Source organism: Camelus bactrianus, chromosome 4 (assembly GCF_048773025.1).
Source record: "Camelus bactrianus isolate YW-2024 breed Bactrian camel chromosome 4, ASM4877302v1, whole genome shotgun sequence".
Lineage (NCBI taxonomy): Eukaryota > Metazoa > Chordata > Mammalia > Artiodactyla > Camelidae > Camelus > Camelus bactrianus.
In genome coordinates, this window is record NC_133542.1 from 19,593,121 (window position 1) to 19,613,108 (window position 19,988).

The 19,988-nt window shown below is 44.1% G+C and overlaps 1 protein-coding gene across 3 annotated transcripts in view; it reads right to left on the reverse strand.

Moving 5' to 3' along the window:
- ADAMTSL1 (ADAMTS like 1) overlaps positions 1-19,988 on the reverse strand; it is an 825,746-nt gene that overhangs the window by 26,436 nt on the left and 779,322 nt on the right. For all 3 annotated transcript variants that reach the window (XM_045509897.2, XM_045509896.2, XM_010946030.3), the window contains 2 exons: positions 2,811-3,023; positions 1,032-1,212 (listed from right to left, as the gene is read on the reverse strand). In XM_045509897.2, coding sequence (XP_045365853.1) covers positions 1,032-1,212; positions 2,811-3,023 — 394 coding nt within the window. The remainder of the gene's footprint in view (positions 1-1,031; positions 1,213-2,810; positions 3,024-19,988) is intronic.

Sequence of the window (19,988 nt, forward strand, 5' to 3'; positions counted from 1 at the left end):
CAGCTGGCAAAAGACGAAGCGGCTGCCTAAGGAGCGGATGAATGTCCCACAGACAGGGAGTAAAGGGGCGTCTCAGGGTCCAGCCAAGCCCGCCCAGGCGCGGGGTGCCATGCTGGTGCCAGCTCGAAGCCCATCCATTATCCCTTCGGCTACTGCCTGCAGGCTGGGTCGGGGCTGGGGGCACTGCTCAGGGGGAGCTGCTCAAAGCTTGAGGAAGACGGAGAGAGGCAGAGACTGAGGGTGTCATTCTGGGCTATACAAGGGACCCAAATGCAGAGAATGTACAGTTGACCCTTAAACAACGTGGGTTTGAATTGCACGGGTCCACTTACATTTGGGTTTTTTTTTTCCACTAAATACCTACACTACAGTACTACACCATCCAAGGTTATGGAACTGCAGCTATGGAGGGCCGACTCTAACTTATAGGTGGGTTTTTGATTGCATGGGGTTGACGTCTGTAATCTATGTGTCACGCAAGGGTCAACTGTAAACTTGAAGTTGAGGCAACTATGGGAAATGGAGACTTTCAACTTTAGTAGGATGCAACCCTTTGTAGAAGGGACAAAATTTCCTCAGCTAAACTGCAGGACTAATTAGCACAGGTATTTACAGTTAGAAGAAAGGGGAGGGGCTGGGATCCAGGCTAGTCATCACTACCCCTAAGCACTTCAATGCAAACACATAGCTTCTCTTACAAACCAAAGAGCTGGTTTCTCACTGCAGGATGGGACCTCTCTCTTGCCAGGGCCTGGGGTGCTCCTGCTCCCTGGCCCTTGGGAAGCCCGGGCAGGAGTGCGAGGGAGCAAACAGCTGAGGGAGGAGGCTCATCCAGGGGGATGTTTTCTACACGGTAAAGAGGCTGGCAGGCCTGTAGGAAAGGGCAGCTCCTTGGAGATGTCAGGCCCCCTCAGTTGCACTCAGCACCTCTCACTCTCACAGTGCCAGACAAGGGCTGGCCGTGAACTTGGCTAAAGTCCAGGCCCATCCTTGGGCAGTGGGCGGCCCGAGCCGGCATCTGGCGCACTCACCGGGAAGGACAGTCTCTCCGGTTGCAGGCGATGGGCTGCACGGCAGGGCGCACCTTCCCGGCGCAGTGAGCGGGGCTGACCTCCGTGTTGTTCAGGAGACACCTCAGGCGGGGCTGCTGGACCCCCCTGTTCCCACAGGAGGCTGAGCAGGTCGCCAGTCTGTCCACAGACCACCAGTAATCTGGATCAGTAGGGAAAAGAAGATGGAGTTGATGCCCATGCACTCTGTTCCTTCTGAGCAGGGGCGGGGGGGCGGGCATGAGATGCTGTTATGCATAAAGTTCGGCCCTGAGGGGGGCTCCATTCCCAGCATCTCTAGACAAACCCCGTGGTCTCCAGGGACCTCAGACGGCTCATCCACAAGGAGAGCACAATAACCCTTGTCTCATCAGCTGCTTTGAGGTCTGAAAAGAAAGAAAGTGCACGCCCCAGCCCAGCGCCTGGCACACGAGCCTTTCTCAGTGGCTGCAGCTGTTGTAGTTTTAAGCCTACTTCCTAAAGTACTTTTTGTTCATATGGGTTTACCAGAAAGTGGCTGTTTTTCTACAAAGAGATATAAAAATCTGAGAGTTAACTTAAAAATCATCTTTAAGAGTATGCATCTGAGTTGGGCCTTGTTACAGAAGAACAGCCTATCCAGAGAGCAGTCATTTACATGAGACAGTGACGTCAGTCAGAGAGGCTGTTTCTTTAGATTTTCTATCGGGGGGTCTGGGGAGTCCTGGTAGGCAAGCTGTTAAAAAGAACTGTGGGCTGGTAAATTTTGAGTGCTTATTTGCAAAGTTGTGTATTAAAAATCTTGCAGATAGGCACTGCCTTCTGGTTGTCAACAGAGAATGGCTGGCTGGCAAGAAAATGGAGTGTTTACTTTCCTGTCTGGAAAGCCAGATGGTGGGGGAGGATGCTTAAGGGGAAGATCTTAGTGCTCAGAAAGCTCTCTCTCCTTACGCGCTAATACTGGCACAAACTCTGTCCTTCCCCATGGAACCCTCCATTTCACAATACACGCAGTACAATTTTATCTTCCCTAAAAGTATCGCACGTAAGCCACAGGTAGAGCCAGCCCATGGAAAACCCAAAAGCGTCGCTTATTTCTATAACAAGGCCAGTTGTGGCTCTTTTCTCATGTTTTGGGTTCATTCACAACCCTTTCTTGGGCTAGCGAGTGCTGGGCCCCACTTTAAGGGCTCTCTGACCTGCCCCTGTGCCTGGAAAGTTCACGCGTGAGCCACACAGGCTTCTCCGTCTGCTCATGGACAGGCCACAGGGAGGATGTCTGGTAAGCACTTGTCCTGTGACTGCAGCTGAAGACTCTCTTGGATGATCAGCAGGTCCCAGCACCAGCCCCGACCCCCAGGGTAGGGGATAGTAACCACACGGTTCAGATCAAGAGGTATTTTGAAACCAACCCAACAGAGAAAACTTGCATTTTCTTTCTTAACAAGCAACTTTGCATGTGTGATCTTTACTAGTTAAACCAGCACCAAGGAAACACATGTGCCTTTGCTCTATGGTGGTATCTCCTTGGTCCCGAGCAGCAGCAGCATGATGAGCAGAGGGCCCATTTATGAAAGCAGCACTGACTTGTCCAGGTTCTGCTCAGGTGGGGCCGGGGGGCTTTTCTGAAGAGCCTCACTGTATGGAGACACGGTTCAGCTTCAGTGTTTACGCTCTAGGAGCCACTGGAGGTCAGAAATCACTTTGTTCTACTAGAGAATTAGATTCTCAAGAAGAATTCAAGAAGCAAGCCTGGCACCAGAAGCCTGAAGAGTTTCTTACCTTGGATCACTAAGGAGGCCTTCTGCACGAGCATTCCCGCCTCATTCTGAGCAAGGCAGCTGAATTCCCTCTGAGACCCGCCACTAAGATTTGCAACCTGGAGAATCTGTCCGGCTGCCAAAATGTGATGCGTCAGTCCTGCGACAGTGGCAACTGGCTGGCCATCGTGGAACCAGGTGATATTAGGGGTAGGGTGGCCTTTGACGGGGCAGCCTGGAAGGAAAGAAGAGGAGAAGTAAGCCATTGATAAAGCCAGACAGGACACATTCCTGATGAGCTGCTTCAGTGTTTCCACGGACTTGGAGGGCACATATATGACGTGGCTTCCCTGTGGCTTTTTTTTTTTTTGGCTTCCCATTCCCAAGCAAACAGGGAATGTTTTTATTCTCTGGGATTCTGGGATGGTGACTGTTATTCAATTAAATAAAAATTCTTGGGGAACACAAAGTGCTTATTTCTGTCTATGTCCCTATAATAAGTTTAAAAAACAAAGCAATTGAGATTTACTCATTGAACATTTTCTTCAAGTTAATTAGTTCCTACACCAATTTTACGATGAAAGAAATCACTTCTTCAAATGCAATGAGCTGAGAAAAAAGCCACATACTATATCTAAGAATCAAACTTTAATTGGTAAAAGTCTGATGTCTGCCTTCATTTTATTCTTTATGTGATTTTCAAGCCAAAAGTTTTCAACAGAGACTAGGAAAACAATCTTAAACACTGATCTCATTTCTCTCCAAGTCAAGAACCTTGGCCTTCTGACAACTCTTCTGACAACCAAGCCTGCATCGGACGTGTACCAGTGTTATACTTATTTACATAGTCATCGAACATATTTTGATACATTAAAATTCCAAACTATTAAACTGAGATATGGTGTCTACTCAAGCCTTTGTAGCGTAGAACTAGTAAAATACTGATTGCAATTGTAAGAGAAAACTCATTACCTCCAAAGTTGTATTTGCTGAATTTGCTGTTGTGACTCCAGAAACTTAGCTTCCAGAGAAAATTTATTTGGAAGTTTAAACACATGATAAATTATTCGAAATTAAAGATATGGGAGTTCAGTTTTGTTAAAAAATAACTACTTAATGCCTACCGTTCTAGAGACAGTTAAGTTAGTTAAGACTGTCTTCTCTCTTACAAGGAGATCCCAGCTGGTAAGGGATGAAAGATATCATACCAATAAAGCTGAGATGTAAGGCAGAAGATGAGCTCGATGAGATGCACAGACGGCCACCTGCACGGGTGTGTGTGCCTGTGAATGGATTTTCTCACGTTGGCTTGTTCTGTATTCTGGGGACAGCACCATTAGAATTTTTATAGGATGGCAGCATTAACACAGGAGATGTTTTTAGAGATTCTCTAGCTTCCTGCCACAGGAGAAAAATGAGGCCCAGAGATGTTAAGATATCTTCCAAAGATCGATGCAAGCCTTTTATCTGACTCCTTGTCTTGTGTTCTATCCCCTAGGCCTGCTACTTGCCTCTTTTACTAATTCTATGCGACAAAGGCTTTGGTAATGATTTCTTGGATATGACACTAAAGGCACAGGCAGCAAAAGAAAAATTAGATAAATGGGACACCATCAAAATTAAAAACTTTTGTATATCGAAGGACATTATCCACAGAGTGAAAAGGAAACCCACAGAGTGGAAGAAAAAATTTACAAATCGTAGATCTGTTAAGAGATTAATTCTTACAACTCAACAACAAAAGCAACCAACCAAATTAAAAAATGAGCAAAACACTTGAATAGGCATTTCTCAAAGACACAAATGATTAATAAGCACATGGAAAGATGCTCAACATCATGAACTATTACAGAAATGCAAATCAGAACCACAATGAGATACCACTGTATATCCATTAGGATGGCTATTATTTTTTTTAAAAATTAACTAGAGTTGGTGAAGATGTGGGAAAATGGTAACACTTGTGCATTGCTGGTGGAAGTGTAAAATGGTACAGAAAATATTATTACAGTTCCTAAAAAAATGAGAGTTACCATATGATCCAGCAAATCCACTTCTGGGTATATACCCAAAAGATCTGAAAGCAGAACTTAAGACATTTGTATACCAATATTCGTGGCAGAATTTATGATACATTATTCATGATAGCCAAAAGGTGGAAACAACCCAAAAGTCCATCAATGGATGGATGGATAAGCAAAATGTATGACAAAATATTATTCAACCTTAAAAAGGAATAAAATTCTGAAAGATGGACAACATGAGTTACACTTGAAAACATTCATTTCAGTGAAGGAAGCCAGACACAAAAGGACAAATATTGTATGATACACCTTATATGAGAAACTTAGAGTGGCCAAATTCATAGAAACAGAAAGTAGAACAGTAATTAGCAGGGGCTGGGGGAAGGAGGAAATGGTGAAGTATTTAATGGATACAAGTTTCAGTTCGGGATGATGAGAAAGTTCTGGAGATGGACAGTGTGAGGTTGTACGACAGTGAGAATGTCAGTGCCACTGAGCTGCACACTTAAAAATGGTTCAAGGAGCAGATTTCATGTTACGTATGTTTTACCATAAGTAAAAGAAATGAGGCTGCAGCTGTGCTGGTGGACCAGTTTCAGTCCCAGACCTCAAAGGACCATGTGAGTGTTTGCTTGTGCTCTTGTGCCTTTGCCATCACTGTAGGAGAACAGGCCTGGTCATCCCAAGGGAGGATGAGACAACAGTGGAGAACAGCCAAGTCACTCCAGCCAAACCTGTTTAGATTAACTGAACTGAGTAAGATTGGCAAGAATAAATGATTGTTACTGTTAAGCCACTGAATCTTGGGTTTATTTTAATGCAGCCTTCTTTTTTTGAAGGTGGGGTGGTGGGCAACAGCTAATTGATACATTTAAGGAGTAGGGGCTTCCAGATCTTTCCCTGGGCCCACGGATCCAAGGCTTCCAGTGGGGTGGAGTTTCTCCCTGGGTGCTGACCTTGCTCTCACCTGACCTGGAACCTTCTTACTCAGCTACTCCCCACGTGCTCCTGGTGGCATCTAGGCATCTAACTGTCATGTGGTCTGTGGTGGTGTCGCTGCACTCCCGTTATGGAATGCGGGTGGGAATGGCCTTGGGGAGAGATAGAGAGAAATCAGTCCATTGGGATGGATGAGAGTTGCAATGGGGAGGATTTTAAAGGCCAGAATCTTGTCTTTTGGGAGCCCCTGCAGGTTTCTGAAGAGGAAGAGTAATCTAGGTTGGCTTTAGAAGAGTCATTAAAGTGATTCTTTGCAAGAGGCAGTGGCTTGAGAGGAAGGAGAATCTAGGATATCAGTTCAGGTGTGGCAAGAAATGAGACATACCTGCAAAGTTAGCTCTGACAGAATATGAGGAGGGGGTGGTGGAGACAAAGAAGAGAAGGAGACTGAAACACTAGTGAGATTATTAATAGAAGTACGTAAATTAGGAAGAGAAGCCACTTCTTATGTCCACCCTAGAAGATAGTAAGTTTAGTTTTAAGCATGTTGACTTTAAAGGTTGTGATAGGACCAAAGGATAGAAAAACCCATCGAGATGATAAAAATGGAAGTGAGTGATAAGAACTGGAGACAGCTTTTTGGCAAGAAGTCTCAAAGATGTGTGGAAGAAGTCTTCAATGAAAAGAGGTCAGGTCTCAGGACAAAACGGTGGGAGAACTCTAACACTCAGTGATTGAAGATGGAAGAAAAGGTATTAAAGGGGCCTGTGGGACAGGAAGAAAATTGAGACCCTGTAATGTCATGGGAAACCAGAAGGGAAAGTGATTAAAGAAACAGATTGTTAGCAAATAAGTGATTTATATAAGAACTTATGGAATGAATGAGTGGTTTCATTTGTTTATGAAAATAATTGACAAGACATACTCTTCCCACAACCACCCTCCACCCCCTGCCCAGGTCATATAAAGGTAAACTTCATTCTAACTCACATTTGAATGATCAAGAATTCCAAGTTAGTGGAATTGTAAATAAAAGTGCTCTGTATAATCAAAACATCCCATTAATGCTATGCATGCATATTTCTTATTTAACTTAATTTAAATAAATTTACTTCTGGGTCTTGAATCTTTAGAAGTGTACCAACAGCTGTATTATTAAGAAGATAAAGGATTAAAGACCAGGGTGCATGGGAATGCTTCAAATATTGCAAAACAGGAACGAGTAGATTTTGGCTAGAAAACTCTCAAAAAAACTTGACTGGGCATTCTAGCTTCCAGTAAGGGTGAGTAACTTGGCTGGTCTAGTCTTCCTGCAGATAACAATCATAAAATTTAAACAACAACAACAACAACAAAATACGTGAAACAACAACTCTTGGAAAGCACTGAAGAGTGACCAAAAGCAGTGGCAGAAACAGAAGAGGACTGTATCCTAGAAACCCAGAAACTCACAACAGGTGTGATATGCTACCTAGTGGCTTTTTGCCTGAGGAAATTCCTCAGTCCTCAGCTGGCTAAGGTTGTTGGAAAATGTATAGCTTCACTGGCTTGAGATGTCAGAGGACAGTGTCTGGGGACTGTTAGAATAGCTGGAAGATTATGGGGGAAATCCTCTAAGAGTCACAGAAGTGATAAACCTTAAAATCTGAGTAAATCCTGCCCAAATTCTTATTAGCTGATCCCAGGCAAATCCAGCAAAAGGCCAGCAGCTAGATGCTGACAGAATAGAGTGGAGAATTCAGTTGGTGCCTACTTCAGGGAAGACAGAGGTTGGAATTAGAGTCTAGCTAAATCAACTGCCTTTTAGAACAAAAACCAAACACTCTTTAGAGGAACATAACAGGATTCAAGGTCTCCCCAGTATATCATCTATAATTTTCAATATACGACTAAAACCCACTAGATAAGAAGAAATGTGACCCACACTCAAGAGAAACAGCAGTCAATAGAAACCAATCTTGAGATGATGTAAATGTTGTAATAAGTAGACAGTGACTTTTTTTTAAAAAAAGAGTCAAATAAAAAACATATTTCATTCACTCTGTATAGTGCTTGGAACATAGAAGATGTTCAGTAGTTTTTCTAATGAATCCATAAATAAATTCCAAGACTCCCACAGTTATTTCTGCAGATCCTCAATATAGTTAGCCCCCACCTTCAACATCATAAGAAAATACAAAATCAGTGAAAGCTCATACAGTTATCTGTCCTGATCACTGGACTGGCCAAAAGCTCCCAATCAGGGCCGTACATATTTAGATTTGGTGATTAGCCAATTTACTCCCATATTACTTAGTTGGGTGTTTTTAATTCCACGCTTAAAAGGAAGACTATGACATTTTCTCCTGAGATACGTCACTAATTCAGAGGGGGAGTGAGGGTGGGGGTGACTGTGTCTCTGAAGGTTTAGGGTAATGAAGTTCCAATAAATAGATTAGTGAGACTTCGCCCATGATTGCTATCAATAGCCACGCAGTATTTAGGTCAAGAATGAGGTGCATTCTAAATAAGGAGCTTGCAGATGCTTCCATGAGGTCTCGGCATCAATATGGAATTTTTGTTCTGCTATAATTGTTATCACATTGAAAGATGGCTTAGTGAGAAATGGCTGTAAAAATGACTTGCTAGAATTACGTATTTATGAGAGAAGATATATATGGATTCCTTTGTTTACTGACAATAGGGAAGACACTGAATTTGTTTTGTAACCTTTAAAGTCCTTCAACTGCAAAGGACCTTTCCCTTAATACCATCTTTGCCAGAGTTTATCAGAAGATCTTTTAAGTGTTTCCTTGAGCAGGTCATTTATTGCTTCTCTTTTTATTTCAGCTCCTAATTTATTAACTCGTCCAAAACAAGATTTCATGCCTATATTCTTCATGGCTCCTTTTTCCTCATTTAATCTCTTTTTGGAGATGGCAATTAATGTTCCTAGACTAGAAGCCAACGGAGGTCTGTTAACACGTACATGTGTGTACACAGACACAATTATTTTCTTTTTTTTTTTGTTTTGTTTTTGCTTTTTACATTTTTTATTGAGTAATAGTTATTTTACAATGTTGTGTCAAATTCTAGTGTAGAGCACAATTTTTCAGTCATACATGAACATATATATATATTCACTGTCACTTTTTTTTTCTCTATGCGCTACCACAAGATCTTCTATATATTTCCCTGTGCTATACAGTATAATCTTGTTTATCTATTCTGCATTTTAAAATCCCAGTCCGTCCCTTCCTACCCCCTGCCCCCTTGGCAACCACAAGTTTGTATTCTATGAGTCTATTTCTGTTTTGTATTTATGTTTTTTGTTTGTTTGTTTGTTTGTTTTAGATTCCTCATATAAGCAATCTCATATGGTATTTTTCTTTCTCTTTCTGGCTTACTTCACTCTGAATGACATTCTCCAGGAACATCCATGTTGCTGCAAATGGCGTTATGTTGTTGGTTTTTGCGGCTGAATAGTATTCCATTGTATAAATACATCACATCTTCTTTATTCAGTCATCTGTTGATGGACATCTAGGCAGCTTCCATGTCTTGGCTATTGTAAATAGTGCTGCTATGAACATTGGGGTGCAAGTGTCACCTTGAAGTAGGTTCCTTCTGGATAGATGCCCAGGAGCGGGACTTCTGGGTCCTATGGTAAGTCTATTCCTAGTCTTTTGAGGAATCTTCATACTGTTTTCCACAATGGCTTTCCTTGCTTCCCTCTCCCACTCTTAATTATTTAGATGTCTTCTTTTACAATTTTGTGTTTATTCTTTTTGTAATTCATGGCAGTTATCTCCTTTCCATTTACGAGTTTCTCATTTTTGTAGCATCCTGCTTCTTTTCTATTTAGAGTAGACGTGTCAATATTTCTTTTAGCATGGGTTTAGTGTTGCTAAACTCTTTGAGTTTTTGCCTGTCTGTGAAGTTCTTTATCTCTCTTTCTATTCTAAAGGATAGCCTTGCTGGATAGAGTATCCTAGGCTGCATCTTTGTTTCATTCAGGACTTTGAATATATCTTGCCACTCCCTTCTGGCCTGTAGTGTCTGTGTAGAGAAATCAGCTGAGAGCCTTATGGGGGTTCCCTTGTAAGTCACTCTTTGTCTTTCTCTTGCTGCCTTTAGGATCCTTTCTTTATCCTTGACTCTGGCCATCTTGATTATGATATGTCTTGGTGTGGGTCTGTTTGGGTTCGTCCTGTTTGGGACCCTCTGAGCCTCCTGTACTTGGATAAATGATTCCTTTAGGTTTGGGAAGTTTTCAGTCATGATTTCTTCAAATATCTTTTCAATCCCCTTTGTTCTTTCTTTCCCTTCTGGAACTTCTATTATGCGTAGATTGGCACACTTTATATTATCCCATAGGTCCCTAGTATTGTTTTCATTGTTTTTTAATTTGTTTTTCTCTCAGCTGTTCTGACTGGGTGCTTTCTGTTGCTGTGTCTTCTAGGTCACTTATTCATTCTTCTGCATTGTCTAGCCTGCTTTGCACAGCCTTTAGGTCAGCTCTGATCTCAGCAAATGAGTTTACTAATTCTACTTGGTTCTTTTTTATAGCTTCTATTTCATTTTTGACATATTTAATATCGCTAAACACTATTTCTTTTAGTTCCTTCAGTACTTTGATCAGTCCTTTTTTGAAATCTTGATCTAGTAGGCCATTGATGTCTATTTCCTTGATCGTGCTTTCAGGGGATTTCTCTTGATCTTTTAATTGGGAGTGGTTCCTCTGCTTCATATTGCTCATATCTCTCTGGTACTGTGGCTTAAGGAGTATCAGTTATCTAGTTCTGCTGAAGACGGTGTGCTCTTAATGATTTTATCGAGAGGTCTTTATGTCTTCACCCTGTTTCACGAACTCAGCTTGCTGTTTCCAGATGTCCTCTGTTGGCACCCTCATCTTTGCTGCTCTGAGTGGCTGCTGGATAGCAGATCGCGCCCCCTCCCAACGCTGGGTCAGGAGCTGAGCTCTTAACCGGTGGGTGGGCGGGTCACCTCCCCCCGATGCCGCAGTCAGATGCTGCGCTCGGGTGAAGCATGTGGGTGGATCATGCCCCCTCCTAGCACCGTGGTCAGGTGCTGCGTTCCTGCCAAGAAGGGGGGTGGCTGCCCACCCTCTCCCGGCGCTGGTCGCTCCGCTGCTCTGTGCAGCTGCCTGCTCCGCCTTGTGTCGGCAGTCTGAAGGCGGGCTTGGGGAAGACTGCAGAACAGCCCCGCCCCTGCTTCATGCCAAATCTCAGCTCTTTGTTTGTCTTGGTGGCATGAGTTCTTTGAGGTGCCAGGGCAGAAAGAGCCTATTTGCCTCAAGCTGTAAACAAGTCTCAGTCCTGCCTAGGAGGTTGCAGAGCCCTGGGGTGTGGATTCAGGGCTTGGCCCTGCCCCAACCGGGGCGCTGCGCACAGGAGATGGCAGCTGTGGCTGCGCCCTGCCTCTCTTCTCTTGAGAAGCGCCAGTAATGGCAGCGCAGGTCTGAGGAGACAAAGGCCACGGTGCCCCTCCCCCCAGGCACACCTGCCGTGTTGCTTTGCTTTTCTCACAACTTATGGGGGACCGAGGTGGTTCTACTCCTTATCTACCCCCAGCCACAGCGTGCAGCACCTTGCAGTTCCCCAGGGCTGCCTCAGTGCAGCCGCCTCAGTCATCTGCCCGGCTCAGGTGGCCTGTCCCGGCCCCAGCTGCTGGCTCGTGTCTCGGGCTGGGTGTTGCAGGGACCCTTTGTGCCTGTTTAACTCAGTTCTGTCAGTCAAGGGGTGCTCGGGGCAGATGTGAGCTTCGGAGCCCCCCCCCCATCCCGCTGGCCTCTCTGTTGGAGGTGAGAGACCCAGAGAACAAGCGCCAGTCCTCCTTTGCTACTCCCTCCCTGCGGGATTAGTCCCACACTGTTTTGCCTTTTCTTCTTTATTTTTTCCTTTTCTCCTACCAGATTTTTGGCATCTTTGTCTTTCGAAGAGGGCGATGTTCTATCAGAGTTCGGCAGGTGCTCTGGTTGGCTGAGTGGGTCCGTAGATGTGAGTTTTGGTGTATTTGTGGGAGAGGGTGAGCTACGAGCATCCTTCTACTCCGCCATCTTGCTTCTCTCTGACCAACAGTGACTTTAAAGCAACTATTATAAATACGGTTAAGGACGCAGAGGAAAATATACCATAATAAGTGAAAAGATTGAGTAGCTCAGTAGAGAAGTGGAAACTATGAAGACAAATTCTAGAGTTGCAATGTACAAAAAATGAAATTAAAAATTCACTAGATATGCCTAACAGAAAATTGGAGATGGCAGGAGAAAGTGTTAGTGAACTTAAAGATAGTTCCACAGAAACTGGCCAATGTGAAGAACAGAGGGGAAAAAAGAATGAAGGAAAATAGAGCCCCATGGACCCGTGAAAAAAAGTCTAATATACGTGTAATTGGAGCCCAGTAAGGAAAGAAATGAGAATATGAGAAAATAAAGGAGAAAATTAGACAGAAAAATATTGGAAGAAATAAAACTGCCCAACCTCCCAAAATTTGGGGAAAACAATAAAGTTCAAGAAGGTTAACAAACCACCTAGGCACAGTATAGTCAAAGTGATTAAATTAGTAGATTAAAAAAGATTTTGAAAGCCATGGAGTAATAAGGACTGGGTTTACTCTCTTGCTGTACATAACTAGAAAGCTGGACAAAATGTATGAAATGACTGTTTTAAGACATCAGACGACAGACAGTAGAGGGCTGTGATCCCTGGAAGAAGAGAAACAGATTATGAATGCCATGAGTTCCCTGCCTTCCTGCCTGGAAGTACACCTTGAGGTGCAGAGTAGGGAGGATGTATTAGTTTCCTGGGGTTGCCAGAACATAGTACTGCAACTGGTGTGTTGTCTAACAGTTCTGGAGTCTAGAAGTTTGAGACTGAAGTGTCACAGCCTTAGTGCCTTTGAGGGCTGTAGGGGTAACCTGTTCTGTCTGCTCCAGCTCCTGCTGGTTTGCTGGCTGTCTTTGGTGTCCCTTGGCTTGTCATCATTCCCATCTCTACTTTTATGTTCACATGGAGTTCTCCTTTGAATGCGTGCCTGTCTCTGTGTCCAAAATTCTCTTTTTCATAATGACACCAGTCAAATTAGATTAGAGCCCATTCTAATGACCTCAACTTAATCATCTGCAAAGACTGTATTTCCAAAGAAGGTCACATTCACAGGTTCTGAGTGTTAGAGATTTCAGCATCTTTGGGGAGACACAGTTTAACCCACAGCAGAGGACTATCCCAAGCAGAGCACAGCAGTCTGGACTAATTAATGAGGCAAAAAACAGAGTTCAATGAAGCTGAGGCACCTGGAAGTTGAGCAGAATTGTGGAAATGAGGGTGTTATGTAGAAAAAGAGCTCTAGAAATATGCATACATTCTTCCTGAGTCTTTGCCCAATTGAAGAATTACATGCATAGAGAAAAACTCTATAAGACTGAGCAAAGAGAAACCAGGGAGCTGTGAGCTTTAATATTCCCTAGAGTTCGAAGAGGGCTACAAGACCTTCCAGTTCTGACCAGCCAGAGTGGAATATCCTTGTTCATCATTGGAAGAATTCAGTAGAGACCCCAGAAGGGCCCTAGAGGAAAGACCACCATAGACCTGCCCTAATCAAATTTCAGAACAAGCTTTAAAAAGATCAGGTTAAACTCTGAATAACCTAACTACTTCAGAGAAGAAAATCCAACAATCACTAGAAGAAGACAACAAAATTGAGACATTTAATGGTATAAAATTTATACCATCTAGCATTCAATGACATCTTGGTAAGTCAAGAAGCAGGAAAATGTGACCCCTAACCAAGACAAAAATCAGTCAGTGGAAGCAGATCTAGAAATGACAGAGATGATGGAATTAGTAGACAAGGCTATTACAACAGGATATTAAAATATGTTAAATATTTAAAGTAAGAAAATGGAAGAGAATCAAATATACTTCTAGAAATGAAATATTTTTATGAAGTGAAAAATTCACTGGATAGGATTAATAGAAGATTAAATGCTATAGAAAAGAGATTTGTGAAATTGAAGATGCAGTAATAGAAATTAGCCAGACCAAAGCAGAGAGAAAAAAGACTGAAAAAAAAAATCAAGTGGTCAGACCTATGTTGGACAAAGATATGGTTACATGGGTATATCTGCCAAATGTGTATGGTTAAGATTTGTGCATTTTCCAGGAACTATATTCAGTACTTTGTAATAGCCAGTAATGAAAAAAAAATGAAAAGGAATATATATATATATATATATATATATATATATATATATATACACACAACTCAATCACTCTGCTGTACACCAGAAATTAATACAACGTTGTAAATTGACTATACTTCAATAAAAAATACGTAAAATAAGCTACAAGGATATACTGTGTGACACAGGGAATACAGGCAATATTTTATAATAACTATAAATGGAACATAACCTTTAAAATTTGTGAATCACTGATTTGGACACCTATGACATCCTATTGTACATTAACTACACTTCAATAGAAATAAATAACTAAATATTAAAAATATTTGTGCATTTTAATAAATGTAAATTTTACTAAAAAGGATAATTGAGCAGGGAGAGGGGTGGGAAGTAGGTGGAAATACAGACCAGGAATGGCAAATGTTGTTTGTGGAAGCTGGGTGTGGAGGGAATGTTGTTCATTATGCTGCCCTGTTTACTTCGTACATATGTGAAATTACCCATAATAAATAGAGAGAAATCACATTTGCACTGTCTGAATCATTGATCATCAGAAATAACTCAGTGTCCAAAAGAACTGCTTTTCACCTTTTCATGTATTCTGCTTATTCAGCTCTATGCTTTTTCTCTAAGTTTTTTTTTTTAACAAGTATTAAAAAAACCCCTGCTGTTTCAGCCTGTTATTTGCAGATGTTTCCTCAAATATTTTATAATCTGCCCAACTTAAAAATTCTTCCTGGTAGGTTCACCTTTGTTCATTCAGCTCCACTGAAGTCAGGGATCACTTTGACTTGTACCCCAATTCCACCAACTTTAGTGTGGTCGCTCTGTACGGCAGAAACTGCAGTTATCCTCTCATATCTGCCCTCTCCTCCTTAGTGTAAGTAAAGCCCTGAGTTTTAGTTAGGTACACAGTCACTTGGAATAGAGACATTTCCCTCCCCCCCCTTTAAATAACGTGTGGACCATGTGATTCCATTCAGTGCCACGAGAGGGAGAGGGATGCGTGCCCCTCCTGGGACATGGCTTTCACAGAAAAGAACCTGCTCTTCTGCCCTTTCCTCCATCCTGCTACTGAGATCGTGTATGTGGAGCAAAGCGTCTTGTCTTGGCTCACGTAGATGAGGACAATACTTCCAGATGTCAGAGCATCAGGAGTTAAAAAAATAACCTTTTGCCTGGGTCTCTAGGTGACATGGTGGGTTGCCAGACCACGCCTGGAACGTCTTTTTGTGGACTTCTGTGTGAGACAGGAATATATTCCTGTCTTGTTGATCGTTATTTTGGGTCTTTACTGTAGGTTGCCGAATGTATATCCTAACTATGACAGTCCTGAATATTCCTTCCTTACTGAGGCAGCCTCCATCTGTCAGACAGGTTACTGTACTTGCCTTCACATCTGGACACTGACCATGGACAGTGTGTGTGACCACTCAGCTTGGATTGAAAATGCTCTTAGGAAAGTCTACTTTAAATAGGAAAAGGAAAGTAAAGACCAAAATTAATTTTAACTAAATCAAACCACCAAAATTACAGGTCATCTGCCTTTTCCATCACTAATCTGTCTTTCAGTGCTTTTAATCAAATATATAACTTCTCCTTAAAAACTTCCTTTGTACTCAGAATTGGTATCCCCCTGGCACACATGGAGTGCAGGCCCCTGTGCTTCTATATACATATTTATGTGCATGTCTGTGTGTGTACACAGCAGTCTCTGAGGTTTGCCAGCAGCAAAAGTCAAAAGAAGGAATCTAACACGAATTCCCACTGTGTATGTTCCCAGTGAATAATTATCCATGTTTTCACGGCTAATGAGAAAACCTGGCTCGTCATGGGGGTTCCTTTCTGTCACGGACGTTTCTCATTTGTTAAAGTAAAAGAAGTATCAATCATTCTTTAAAGGTGAGCAAGCTCTCTGTGTGCCACTTGCAAGGACACGAGGAACCGTGTGCCGACGTACTCCCTGCCTCTAGAGAGACCCTGTTATAAGCCGCGCCTCCTCCCCCTTGGCTTCGATGAACACATTAACATTGTTTCATGCAGTGGCGAGCATCTCTTTTTCTGCCTCCCTCCCAGCTACGTGAACACTGACCATTTCCATCCTCCCAACCTGAACGTCTACCCCAGGAAACAGTCCATCACCAGGGAACGACAGTGCTCTCTCTCTTAGACCTCGGGGATTACAGGTCCTGGGTTGGGTAGATGGCCGAGAAGGAAGGGAAGGCTGCCGGGCTAATCACAGTTCTGGCTGCAGAAAGCCCTGGTCGATCAGTGCTCCTTAACCAGTGAAAGAAAATACTGCCTTTAGGCCTCCATTCTGGGGTCCACTGTGGCTCTAAATTGAGCCAAAGCCTGGTGTGATTCACATATGTGTGAGGATTTTCCTTCTAGCTTCACCTCCTTTTTCCTTTTTTTAACCACTTTAACAGGAGAGCGGTAAAAATTTAGAATGGGGAGATGTGTACAATAAGAAATCAAATTCCATATGAAATTGCATCTGCTGGGAGTCAGTTTAGCTGTGACCTGCCATTAGTTGACATGCCTGATCATGTCAAATTGACCTCCCTGACTTTCTTCACTGTTGTCTCCTATTTCACATGAGTTCCTGTAACTAAAATAGCCTCACTCAGGGAAACAGCCTGAGTTCAACAGGTGAGGGAAACAGGAGGAACAGGAAACTGGGAGGCCGGGTGGCCCTTGGCTTCCACTTTCTTGCACCTGCCGTGGAAGATGGAAGAGGCTGGCTCACCTTAAAGGGAGTGGGATAGGCTGCCTTTGACTCAGCCATCTAGAAAGAAGCCCTGACCTCATGTCGGGCATTACTTAGTGGATATGTCTGTTGAAGGGCTGAGAAGCAGCAGGATTTCTGGTCAGCTAAGAGATAGGGAAGCAGCTTGATTTGTGGGCTTCTTTGTAGGACAGAGCAAGCCAACTCAGGCACTCATCAGCGGCCTGTCACTTACGTGAGCCACACATCCGGAGTTTATTTTCATGAGTTCTTAGCCTTAATGAGAAGAAGGCAAGAGTTCAGACTTGGGTAGTCTCCCTTCTCTCCTCTCTTTCCAGCCAAAGAGCTCAGAAAAAGACAGCTGAGCTTGATAAACCGATTACACAGAGAAAAATGTAGATGGGCCGAAAGAGGTTTCCAAGGCAGGATGGTTGGAACATGGGGGTATGCCGCCTAAAAGAGGAGGAGAGGAAAGCAGGGGCTAGGGGTATTGCCTTATGTACCTGTCACCTAAAGGGGAAGGAAGCCGTGGCAGATTAGGACATGCTGTGCAAAGACAGCAACGACGTGGCGCTGTTACTTCATGGGCTGGCTCTGGGCCTGGCAGCATTTTCATTTTAATCCTGTATTTTTCACAGAGTTAAAACTTACTATAAAAATGATGTGTGCTGGGATGAAACTTGGCCCTTGGTGCAGTCAGTCTGGGAGTCCTTTCCTTAATTCAATTTTGCAAAACTAGAGAACACTCACTCAGTCCTTTAAAATTTATGGCGGGCTCTCCGTTCTGTGTGCGGCAGCTGGTGGGTACAGGCCTCACCCCGATGCTGCACAGGGACCGGACAACAAAGGCAGGGCAGCGGCCTCACTGCACTTTCTGGGGGAATCTCCTTTTAGGTGTGGGGTCCCCACTGGGTGACAGAGCTGCTCTCTAAAGCAACACTGAACGAGTGGGAACTGGCAGGAAGCTGAGAGACGTGATTAATTCATGTCGGTAAAAAACCTCAGTTCCTTACTCCTCATTTGTCAGCTGGACCCCAGAAGGCTGTGGGAGAAGACAAGCAACTTTAATTTTCACTCTGATTTCTAGGACCTCCCAATACGCTGGTCAAATAAGCAGGCCAAGACTATTCCCATGTACATTTGCCCAAAGAAAACGAACATTAAAACATTCCTGGAAAAAAAGGAACTCTGCAAGCCCATTTTCCATTCCCCAAATGTCTTTTTTACCCCTTGGGCAAGCTGTGGGTTTCCATTGGCAGGGGGCACACTAATGTCTCCATGTCCCCGGGCATCTGATGGAAGAACTTGATCTATTTCTCAGCATGAGAAGTAGCTCCAGCCAGATTTATGACTTGGTGAAGGCCTTGCCTTCTCCAAAATGATTTAGTTATTGCTCGACCACTGCCCCCACCCATAACCTTGGGATCCGGTTATCTGTTGGAAGTAAGGAAGGTGAGGTGCTACTTAGGATGTACACGTGGACAGTCTTGGCCCTGAAAATGTGACTGCATTGTCTAAGTTAGAGTCCGGCAGTGCTGAACAACGTGCTTACCCAGCGGTGCCTGGGCCACCTTTCAGGGGAGGGGACTTTGGGAAATTGGTCCAATTTCTTTAAATTCACAGTAGTGTTGATTGGGACTGAAGCTATCTCAAGTGAATCACACACAGAGTTCCCATGCGTTCTTCTCTGCCAGCAGCTCTTGGCATAAAACACATCTTTAAAAACACATCAGCATTTTTTAAAAGTTTCAAATTTCTGGGTTTATAAGTCCCTGGTTGACTCTACCCTCAGGCTGCTGGCAGGTGCTACCTGGCCTGCAGGACGGAAGACTGGGATGACCCCAGAGGAGGCCTGGCTGCAGGCCGCCTGGGGCCTGGGGCTGAGGAGGGAGTTTCAATCCACTGATGAGATGGCCTTTGAATGAACCCCAGAATGCAGATCATACTTGGGCCATACCACACTTTCGAGGAGGGTCCTCAGTCAGAACTCCCCTCTCTGTGTACATTTATGGATTACACCCACCGAGCCTAGATTCTGTAAGGAAGGAGATGGATAGTTCACATTTGGTCCAAAATGGGACAATATTTCAGGACTTTCAGGAAGTGCTCTGTATAATCAAGGTGCTACTGCTGTGAGAAGGAAATGACAGTTTCAGAGTAAAAGCCATGGGCTCTATGACTATTCCCTGCCCCTGAGTAATATAACCAAGTCACCCCCCTCACCGACTCCAGCCAATGGAGAGGCAAGTGAGAAAATATCCAGACTAGGTTGGGGAAAAAAAACAAAAGCCAGCAGCAGCTCAGGGCCAACAGGCCTTCAGGAACTTAGCCGAGGTTTGGCTCGGTTTATGGGCCAGAGCCTTTGCAAAAGAAATAAAACCCCACATACTCAAAAAAAAGAGCCTCTGCTCACGGCCTTGTCCACACCCCATTTCAGCTCTCTTCTGTTGAACCAAAGCCGCAGAACAGCAGTGGAGATGGAGAATGGCTAATTTTCCTAGCAGGTATCCTGAGAGGCCTCCCCAGGGCGTGCCGCAGGGTTCAGCGGCAAGTCACAGGAAGGAGGGCTGCCGACGGGGGCTCCAGAGCGAGCGCTAGCAGTGGAGCTGCCAGCCCAGCCTGAACACCTCTCCCAAATGTATGATGGCTCTATATGGCTCCTGGGGCTTGAGGCTCCAGAAACTTCTCAACAAAGTAAAGAAAACAATAAACAGTGTGAGTGAAGTGAATGGGGGCGGGCAGTTGAGCAGGTGAGCTGAAGCAGGGACACGAGCCATGAAGGGGGAGAAAGAAGTGAGCGTTTGTGAGGATGCTGCCTGCTGACTCGGCCGGGGGAGTCACAGGTTGTGGCAGGTGAGGTCTGGCCTTTGGCAGCCAAGCCTGAAGAGTGTGCGGTTTGTCAGGGGCCCCTAAATAGAGATGTCTTTGGAAGAAGAAGTCAGAAACCTACCACCCTGACTGGAAAGGCCAGGGAAGCGATGTCACGTGCATCTAAAGAGCGGAGAGTAGTTGTCCAGATGCCTCCTCCTTGTCTCACGACATAGATTTCTAGGACAGATTTGCTTTGGATCCTAATCCTCTTTGCATTTGGTTCCCAGATCTGCCTTGGTCCTGTATATTCCAGAGACTCCCCTGTGACATTCAGTGGGCTCCCTGAAGGCTTATGGGGGAGGTAGTATGGTTTGGATCCCTGGGGCCAATTTTGATCTTTGAAAGAACCATCTGGTTTTAGAGGCTCCTAGATGCAATGTAGTTTCTTTAGGAAACCTGGGACTCAGGACCATCTAGGCCTGAGTGTGGCCGAGCACACGGTGTGCTGTTGGG